The sequence below is a fragment of the Anolis carolinensis genome, chromosome 1 (assembly GCF_035594765.1).
Source record: "Anolis carolinensis isolate JA03-04 chromosome 1, rAnoCar3.1.pri, whole genome shotgun sequence".
In the NCBI taxonomy this organism is placed as follows: domain Eukaryota; kingdom Metazoa; phylum Chordata; class Lepidosauria; order Squamata; family Dactyloidae; genus Anolis; species Anolis carolinensis.
Window position 1 is genome coordinate 18,451,395 of NC_085841.1, and position 10,449 is coordinate 18,461,843.

Genomic DNA, 10,449 nt, shown 5'->3' on the forward strand with positions numbered 1-10,449 from the left:
GTTTGTAGGTTGTGTTTCTTCATTAACTTCTCTATGCGGTCAGTGGTTCCCTTGATGTATGGTAGGAACACTTTTCCTCTGGGTGGGTCTTTGTCTTTATTCTTGTGGCTTATTTTTGACCTTGCAGTTCCTCTGATGTCCCTGGTGGAGTATCTATTAGCCTATTAGTTTAGGTCATTCAGTTCACCTTGAAGGAGATGGGCTTCGCAAATTCTTTGTGCACGGTCTGCCAGGGCTTTAATTGTGCTTCTTTTTTGACTTGGGTGATGGTTGGAGTTTTTATGCAGACATCTATCTGTGCGTGTACGTTTTCTGTAGACTGTGTGGCCCTATTGTTGACTTGGATTGTGGATGCCTAGGACTTCTAGAAATGGCAGTTTTTCCTTCATTTTCTTTTTCCACAGTGAATTGGATGTTTGTGTGGATGTTGTTGAGGTGGTCCAGAAACTTGCTTAGTTCTTCCTGTCCATGACTCCAAATGATGATGGTGTCATCCACATACCTGAACCATATATTGGGCTTTTTTGTTGCTGTTTCTAGGACTTGTTTTTCAAAGTGTTCCGTGTAGAAATACCAAGCTGAGAGGGCTCCCCATGGCTACCCCATCTTTCTGTTCATAGAATTCATTGCCCCAGCTTGTGGTGAGCTTGTGGTGAGGCAATGGAGAAATCCACAAGCATGTGGACAATTTCAAGAGAAAGGAGGAAACCATGAAAACGAACAATATCTGGCTACAGGTATTAAAAACCTCCAAAATCAGAACACTAAATAAGAAACAACACTGAGAAAACAGAGGAATCCCAGACAGGAAACAATCAGGGCCAGCTAACACCTCCCAATAAAGGATTCCCCCCTGTCTACTCCATCTTTCTGTTCATAGAATTCATTGCCCCACCAGAAACGGCTTGTGGTGAGGCAATGGTGAAATCCACAAGCATGTGGACAATTTCAACAGAATGGAGGAAACCATGAAAATGAACGAAATCTGGCTACCAGTGTAAGACAGTATTTTAAAAAACTCTAAAATCAGAACTGTAAATAAGGAACAACACTCTGAAAACAGAGGAATTCCAGACAAGAAACAATCTGGGCCAGCTAACATCACCCAACAAAGGATTCCCCCCAGGGGGGAAGCAGCCAGGCCTTGAAGCTGCAAGGCCATTCAATGCTAATTGGAACATTCACACTTGCCTCAAACAGACAAGAGTTCTTTCTCCCACCCTGGACCTTCCACAGATATATCAACCCCACTTGCATAGTTTCCAAGAGACCTCACAACCTCTGAGGATGCCTGCCATAGTGTGGGCGAAACGTCAGGAGAGAATGCTTCTGGAACTATACAGCCCGGAAAACTCACAATTCCTAACAGCCTATCACAGCCGTGGGCAAACTTGGGCCCTCGAGGTGTTTTGGACTTCAACGCCCACCGTTCCTAATCGCCTCAGGCCCTAACCGCCTAACTGCCTCAGGCCCTTTCCTTTTCCCCCTCAGCCGCTTAAGCGGCTGAAGGGGAAAAGGGCCTGAGGCGATAGGAACGGTGGGCGTTGAAGTCCAAAACACCTCGAGGGCCCAAGTTTGCCCACGCCTCATATAGTACAGTTGGATTTTGAAGTACACCACACAGAGCAGAGTAGATGAGGCCTTAATAATCACCACAGCCTCGCCTCAGAACCCGTCTTTGGCACAAACCTCGACGGCAGTGACAGGCAAGCGCTTCTTGCAATGCTTACCGGCCACGTTAAGGCGGCCGCCGAGGAACCACCGGACGCTCCCGCGGCTGAAGTCCGCCTCGCAGTGTTCGCGGTGCGGGGCCTCCCATTGGAGCGCCTCCCTGGCCTGCGCCCCCCAGAAGGCGCCCGGCTGCTCCAAGGCCGCCCGGCGCAACTCTGTGGGGCTTCCCTTCGAAGGCGAGAGGCGGGAGAAGGAGGCCAAGGAGAAGAAGGAGAAGGAGAAAGGCCGGCCCCACAGCCTGCCTTGCCGGGCCAAGGAAGCCATCGGGCCGAGGGAGGAGAGAGGCAAGGCTGCTCTGCACCTTCCCTTCGTTCTCCGTCCTTCCTTCCTTCTTTCCCGCCGCCCTGTTCCCGCCCTTTCCTCCTCCTCCTCCTCCTCCTCACAATCCTACACACCCCTCTCAAAGTACTGTAGTTTGCTTTCAAGTTTGAACATTTTTCTCCCCTAGTGTCAAAAAAAGGAAGAGAGAAACAAGAGGCTCAAGTCGCACTAAGACCCCCTTTTCTTCCCTTAGATATTGGGTTGCTGTGAGCCTTCCCGACTTCATGGAAGCATTCTCTCCTGATGTTTCGCCTGCATCTATGCCAGGCACCCTCAGAGGTTGTGAGGGATGTTGGAGACTAGGCAAGTTGGGTTTATATATCTGTGGAATAATGTCCAGGGTGGGAGAAAGAACTCTTGCCTGCATCTCATTCCATGCATCTGACGAAATTTAAAGCAGTCTATGAAAACTTATGAAAAACAAAATATGTGAACATATAAGGTGCCACTAAACAGTTTGTTAGACTTTTCTGCAAGAAACTAATGCAGTTGGGTTGCTGTGAGTTTTCCAAGCTGTAAGGGCCAGGCTGTGACGCAGGCTGTTGAGCAGCTGCAATAAATCACTCTGACCATGAGGTCATGAGTTCGAGGCCAGCCCGTGGTGGGGTGAGCACCCGTCAATTAAAAATAAAAAATAGCCCCTGCTCGTTGCTGACCTAGCAACCCGAAAGATAGTTGCATCTATCAAGTAGGAAATAAGGTACCACTTATAAAAGTGGGGAGTCAAGTTTAACTAATTTATGACCTGGAATGAGGAAGTGCCATCAGAGTGGATGATGAAGCAGCTGTTCCCCCCTGTGGCCAGAATCGAACATCCCCTCAGGAGAAGGTTAAATTGCCTCTGCGTCTGTCTATCTGGGTCTCTGTTTAATGTGTTTATGGGCATTGAATGTTTGCTCTATGTGTGTATAATGTGATCCGCCCTTCGGGGTAAATAAAAATAAAAATAAATAAAATAAATAAGGTCATGTTCCAGAAGCATTATTTCCTATCGTTTCGCCCATATCTCTGGCGGGCATCCTCAGAGGTTGTGAGGTCTCTTGGAAACTAGGCAAGTGAGGTTTATATATCTGGAATATCCAGGGTGGAGGAAAGAACTCATGTCTGTTTGAGGCAAGTGTGACTGTTACAATTAGCCACCTTGATTAGCATTGAATAGCATTGCAGCTTCAAGGCCTGGCTGCTTCCTGCCTGGGGGAATCCTTTGTTGGGAGGTGTTAGCTGGCCCTGATTGATTCCTGTTTGGAATGCCTCTGTTTTCTTTTTTTAAGTTGTTTTTATTGTACAATTTATAAGCAACTTGTATCTTTCTTGTTACAACCAGTAATCGAGAGTCCTTTTTTCATTAGAATAAAAAACAGCTCTTGGATACCACAACCCAAATACCAACAGAAAGTGTGGGAGGACCAAAGAAAGAGAAGAAGAAAAAAGAAGAAGCCTCTGTCTTCTGAATATTGTTCTTTATTTACTGTCCTGATTTTACAGTTTCTTTTATACTGGTAGCCAGTTTTTAAATACTGGTAGCCAGAGGAAACCATGAAAATGAACAAAATCCGGCTACCAGTATTTTAAAAAACTCTAAAATCAAGACAGTACATAAAGAACACTCTGAAAACAGGGGAATTCCAGGCAGAAAACAATCAGGGCCAACTAACAAAGGATTCCCCCAGGCAGGAATCGGCCAGGCTTTGCAGCTGCAAGGCTACTCAATGCTAATCAAGGTGGTCAATTGCTACATTCATGCTTGCTTCAAACAGACAAGAGGCTTTTCTCCCACCCTGGACATTCCACAGATATATAAACTCCACTTGCCTAGTTTCCAACAGACCTCACAATCTCTGAGGATGCCTGCCATAGATGTGGACCAAACATCAGGAGAGAATGCTTCTGGAACATGGCCATACAGCCCGAAAAACTCACAGCAACCCAGTGATTCCAGCCATGAAAGCCTTTGACAATACAATCTTAGATATGCAGATTTTATTTATCGTGTCAGAAATGAATTTAGACTGCAGTTATAATGTATAGAAAAACCATAAACAAAGTTAAAAACTTGGCATTGTACTGAGTTTCCTTTGACCAGAAGCTGTCCTCTGGTGTCGCTGTAAGAAGGTCCTCCTTGTTCATGTGGCAGGGCTCAGGCTGCAATGCAGTAAGCGGTCTGTGGTTTGCTCTTCTCCACACTTGCATGTCGTGGACTCCACTTTGAAGCCCCATTTCTTACGGTGAAGTCTGCATCTTGTGGTGCCAGAGCTCAGTCTGTTCAACACCTTCCAAGTCGTCCCATCTTCTGTCTGCCTGGGGGGAGTCTCTCATCTGGTCTCAGTCACTGATTGAGGTTCCTGGTTTTAGCCTACCACTTTTGGAATCTCACTTGGCGAACAGTTCCTGCGAGTATCTCTGTGGATCTTAGGAAGCTGTTTCTTGATTTAAGGCATTGGCATGCTGACTGATATCCGAACAGAGGATGGGCTGGAGATGTCACTGCCTTGGTCCTTTCACTTTCGGCAGATATCCGGTGGTGCAATACCAGCTAAACAGTACAATTTCTCCAGCGGTGTTGGGTGTAGACGTTCTGTGATAATGCGGCACGTTTCATTAAGAGCCACATCTACTGTTTTAATATAGTGAGATGTATTCCACACTGAACATGCGTACTCAGCAGCAGAATAGCAAAGCACAAGAGTAAATTCTTTACTGTATCTGGTTGTGATCCCCAGGTTGTGCCAGATATGCAGATGCTGATAACACTTTGATGCCTGAAACCAAGGAGAAGCAGAGGAGCCAAGGTGAAAGAAAGAACAAAGTACAAAAGCAGGGCTGCAGTCAGGCCCGAAACATTTTTGAGAGGGATTTAAACTTTTTCCCCATGATGACTTTTCAGGGCCATGTGTCCTGATCTGGCAAGATATCTCAACAAGGCTATGAAAGTACCACCATTGTGCAAAGGTTCTTCACAGATAATAGGTCCTGAATCATTGCTCCCTCTTTAAGTCAGTTCTTGTCGGCCATAAAACACAATAGTTTCAACAATTGGCCGATGTTTCGTTCTGTTTTCTTCTGCTTCCTTCTTATTTTCTTTATCATGATGACGGGTTACATCAAAAAAATTCCACTTGAATTAGCAAGAGGTTTTCAACCAAGCACAAGTTGTTCAGATGATACTCTGTTTTTTAATATCTATTAAAGACTTCTATTGCATTTGGCCATCGCACAAGTGGTTTAGCAATCAATACATCAAGCTTCTGATGAGCACCTTTGCCCCCAACTTCTCCTCCAAACACCACACCGTACTTGCAGAGTGCACCTTGCACATGAAATGAGTAGGCTAACCAGGGAAATCTGCTGAACCATTTGGGTTGAAATCTTAGATGCCTCTTCTTATCTACAGGAAATACATATCTTGGCAAAGGAGCCTGTGGATTTTTCACTAATTGAGCTTTCACTTGTTCATATAAAGTCCAAGGACTAACAATGACACAGCTTCTCTTTGCTCCTGTTCCATCGTTTCTTTGGCAGGGCTTGGATTAGATGAACCAATGGGAGACACTTCAGTTTCCACAGTTTCCTCAGTTTTCATCTGCAATCCAAGTAAAATCCCCTGTCTTGTCCCATCAGCTTTGCCTGCCAGCTACTGTTGTATTATACCTGCAGCTAGTGCTGTGTTTTGATTATTTTAACCAGGACGTTTTATGAAGTTTTGATATACAGTATATATTGGTTGTTCATTGTTTTATATTATTGTGTTTGCACTTTTTGTAATTTGCATATTTGCACCTTTGAGTGCTTTGTGAGCTGCCCCGAGTCCCTCTGGGTGATAGTGGCGGGGTATAAAAAGTTTATTATTATTATTATTATTATTATTACCAAATAAGTGTGAAAATGAGGCTTACTCTTAAGTCACAAGGGAATGTTCCCTCATGTATATTAACTGTGTGAAATCTTTGGTTCCATTAGTATTCAGTTAACATTGTGGTAGATAATCAATACATATTACTTTTTCTGCTATTGTTAAGATAAGTACTTGTGCATTCAAGTCACCTGTTGACTTATGGTGAAACCATGAATTTTATAGTGTTTTCTTTGCCAAGGAATATACTCTGAGGTAGTTTTGCCAATTCTTTCCTCTAGACTTAAAATATAGGCCACAGCACCTGGTCTTCATTGGCAGTCAACCATCCAAGTACTAATCAGGGTTGGCCCTACTTAGTTTCCAATATCAGATTGGATCTCATTCCTTAGGGTGTTTAAGACCTTCTGATTCACCTAACTGTTGCTTCCTTACTAATCAGTTCCACTTTATCTGATAATCAGTTCTTCTTTATACCCATTAAGGTTTCATCATTAAAGTCAGAAAGCCTGTTGGCAATAAAATGTATGCTGTTACCTGAAAATAATAATATTATTATTTTATAATAATAATAATAATAATTGTATTATGTTTTATGGGATCTGCTTTTATTTGGATGTGTTTTATTTACAATGACTGTAACCATCTGGGCTTGGCCTCATGTAAGCCGCCCTGAGTTCCTTCAGGGAGATGGAGGCCGGGTATAAAAATAAAGTTGTTATTATTATTATTATTATTATTATTATTATTATTATTATTACTGATGTAATTATCCAAGTTAATAATGACAATTGGTTTTGTTTTGTGAAAATTGAACCATCACTACTGTTCTTTATGTAATAACACAATCCTATACATGTCTACTCAAAGGTCAAACCAATTCAACGCATTGTGACTTAGTCCTGGGGAAATAGCTATTTTGTTGTAGCCTATGAGTATTAGTGGGTTCCCCCCCCCCCCCAGCTTTAATGCGATAAGAAAAGAACATGGACAAATAGAGTCACAGCTAGAACGAACGTACCAAAAGCTAGTTGTAGAAATTATTATGAAGGTATAAAGAAGTTGATTGTTATTCATTTTCAACCATGGAAATATGTTACAAGAGGTAGTTGAAAGCTCTATTGCTGCTGTGTGCCTTTCAGTTGTTTCTGACTTATGGCGAAATAAGGCAACCCTCTCACTTTTGGCAAGATTTGTTTTGCTTTTGCCTTCCTTTAAGGCTGAGAGAGTGTGACTTGCCCAAGGTGACTTTGTAGATATCCATGGCCAAACAAGGATTTGAATCCTGGTCTCTAGAGTCATCCAAATCACTATACCACTCTGGCTAGCTTTCTCATGGGCACACAATGGGCATATACATTTAGGTCCTTATCAATTCAGGTAATTGAGTTCTGTTTTGAGATTTCACACAAGTAATGAATTGGAATTTAAGAACCTAATTCAGCACCATCAACATAAATGGATTTTATTTTGCAATGTGTTGCACATTTTAAGAGTTATACATTTTAACGGCAGTGCAAACATATAAATACTCATATAGATAAAAAATAGTGTATATATTAAAGTTTGCCTGTCAGAAGGAACAAATCTGCCCTAAGGATGATCTACTATGCTTTACAGGTGAACATGGGAAAGCAGGTGCTCCCAATGGCTCGGGAAGAGTGAAAATGCAAGCCCCCACATTGATGCATATGTACGTGCATGCACATGTGTTCACATATACCACAGCTCAAGATTATCCAGAAATTCCAGAAGTGTTTTATCTCAAAATCAGAAAACTTGTTCCAGTAGTTTACTGCAGTGCCTCTTGTATTTTGTTTAACTACGGGTTGAAAAAAAATGCTGTGTTCCCTCCACATTTTCAGTTTTGACCTCTGTGGTTCTGATTTAAAATATTTTCTCTAGGTCCTCCAATGATGTGACTTTGTCAACTTCATCTAGTCATGCTCTCTAAGACCCCCTCTACACAACTGCATACAATCCAGATTATCTGCCTTGAATTGGATTATATGGCAGTGTAGACTCAGATAATCCAGTTCAAAGCAAATAATGTGGATTATCTGCCTTTATATTCTGGATTATATGGCAGTGTAGAAGGGCCCTAAGAATACCTATGTCCTCCAATTAGATGCTCATGATAACCATATGTGTGGGTGTGCGTGTGTTTACACACTCACACACACATACATACATACATACATACAGGGATTAGACCTTTGGGCATTGCAAGTGGAAGCTAATTTCAACTTCATGCTCAGCAGAGTCCTAGAATGTAAAAAACGAGAATAGAGAAGAAACATATTAAGAATGCATTTCTTTCAGCACTGAAGATCTACAGCAGGATGATACATACATGCATCCCTCAACAAATATAACTTAAGATTAGATTTTAAAAAATGTAAAATAAATCTAACTAATTTGAGAAAATATAGACATTAAAATTGCATATATATAATTCAAAAAAGAAAAATATGCCTATTTCATGCCCACTGCAACATTTCCACCACCAGACTGTATAAGACAAATTAATTATATCTCTCCCCTCCTTTTCTTAAAAATATACAAATATAACTTTTAAGGGATATTTATCTAATTTATAAATCATGCCAAAAGTCCACTGAATCTGGAAAAGCAAAGACAAGCACAACAATGAGAGTTGGAATTTTAAAATCCATTTCTTAGAGAAGGCGACACAATAAGAGTTTATAGATAAATCAGCATCTTTCTTGCCTATCAGTACATCAATGAGACTAAAGTACAATCTGTTCTCAAGATCAAAGGACTATCTACTGGGTTTGTGTGCTACAAAAACATGTGTTCATATTGCAAAATAAAACAAAAGGGAAATTACCTTTTCAAAAACTTGTTTTTCATGTCCTTGGTCTTAGATGACTCTTAAAGGGCATGTTTTTGCAAAAGCACAGGAGAGCACATTCTGTTTAACCGGTTCCCTACAGATTAATACTCAGATTTTTCCAGCTGCTAGCTATTTTTTTAAAGCCACTGTTAATGAAAATAAGATTAAATCTTTGTGTAACATATTTTTATTATCACCAACAAACGATAAGTTAGCACATGCTGAAAAGTATTCCAAATTGCCTTTTAACACGGAGCACTGGGCATTGCTGAGAAATAAAAATGTACTCTAAACACTAAGGAAGTCAGATACTACATATAAGATCTTGAAAGGTGGAGCAAAATGATCGTTTAAAAGCCACTTGACTAAAATGGCTATTTGATTATATGTTGTCGAAGGTTTTCATGGCCGGACTCAGTGGGTTACTGTGAGTTTTCCGGGCTGTATGGCCATGTTCCAGAAGAATTCTCTCCTGACGTTTTCCCCTCATCTTTGGCAGGCATCCCCAGAGGTCGCTTTTCACACCAGAAGTGACTTGAAGGTTTTTAAGTCACTCCTAACATGAAAAAAAATCCTCAGAGGTTGTGAGGTCTGTTGGAAACTAGGCAAGTGGGGTTTATATATCAGTGGAATAATGTTCAGGGTGGGGGGAAGAACTCTTGTCTCCTTGAGGCAAGTGCAAATGTTGCAATTGGCCAGTTTGATTAGCATTGAATGGCCTTGCAGCTTCAAAGCCTGGCTGCTTCCTGTCTGGGGGAATCCTTTGTTGGGAGGTGTTAGTTTGCCCTGACTGTTTCTTGTCTGGTTTCAGTAGGATGTTAGGAATTGTGGGAGTTGAAGACCAAAACACCTGGAGGGCTCAAGTTTTCCACATCCAAACAGAGTTCTGCTTTTAAAACCTAATCCTTTATTAAAATAAAGTTGAAGATATTGACAGAAGTTCAAGGGAGTACACTAAGTACCTCAACAAACTACAAATCCCAAAATTATGTAGGATCGAGCCATAGTTACTGATACCACAGTAAAAGACTTATAAATGTGTGGTGTAAATCTACTCTTCTGACATTAATAATTCCTTATCCAGCCTTGGGTGTTTTTTTTCCACTGTAACAATGAAAAATAACAGAATATTGCCCCCTAGTGTTGACTATATGCACAACATTTTTGGAAGCACTGTTGGCTGCTGTTTCTGAATGTTTCCTCCTGCAGTTTAACAATGAAAAGTATCATTTTTGATACAAAAAGGTAAATTCATGGGGAAAGCCCTTGAAGCTTTCTCACCAATTCTTGTTTCCACAACAAGCCAATTTTTTTCAAAAGCCAATTATCTTAGGGACAGAAAGTGAGGTGAAATCTCCTGAACAGAGGCACAGACAGCAAAACAAACATCACGGGGGGTTAAAACCATTCCCTATGCTATCCAAAGATAGATAGATAGATAGATAGATAGATAGATAGATAGATAGATAGATAGATAGATAGATAGATAGATAGAGATTTGGTTGGAGTTACACTTAAAAATGTTCTGACATATACAAATTCACCTTAAGAACAAATCTACAGAACCTATCTTGTTCATAACTTGGGGAGTGCCTGTACTAAGCATGGCTTAATGTATTAAGCATGGCTCAGAGAAAAGAAAATTGGACTCTGAAATTGAGCAGAGGAGAAAACAAGATGTTCACATTGC

The 10,449-nt window shown here is 41.3% G+C and overlaps 1 protein-coding gene across 1 annotated transcript in view; it reads right to left on the reverse strand.

Annotated features, from left to right (window-relative positions):
• The window catches only part of acss1 (acyl-CoA synthetase short chain family member 1), a 64,120-nt gene extending 62,066 nt beyond the window's left edge, over nucleotides 1-2,054 (reverse strand). Inside the window, exon 1 of the mRNA XM_003216121.4 lies at nucleotides 1,731-2,054. Within this exon, the coding sequence (XP_003216169.2) occupies nucleotides 1,731-1,995 (265 nt within the window). The 5' untranslated portion in view covers nucleotides 1,996-2,054. The remainder of the gene's footprint in view (nucleotides 1-1,730) is intronic.
• Between the last annotated feature and the right edge of the window lie 8,395 nt (nucleotides 2,055-10,449).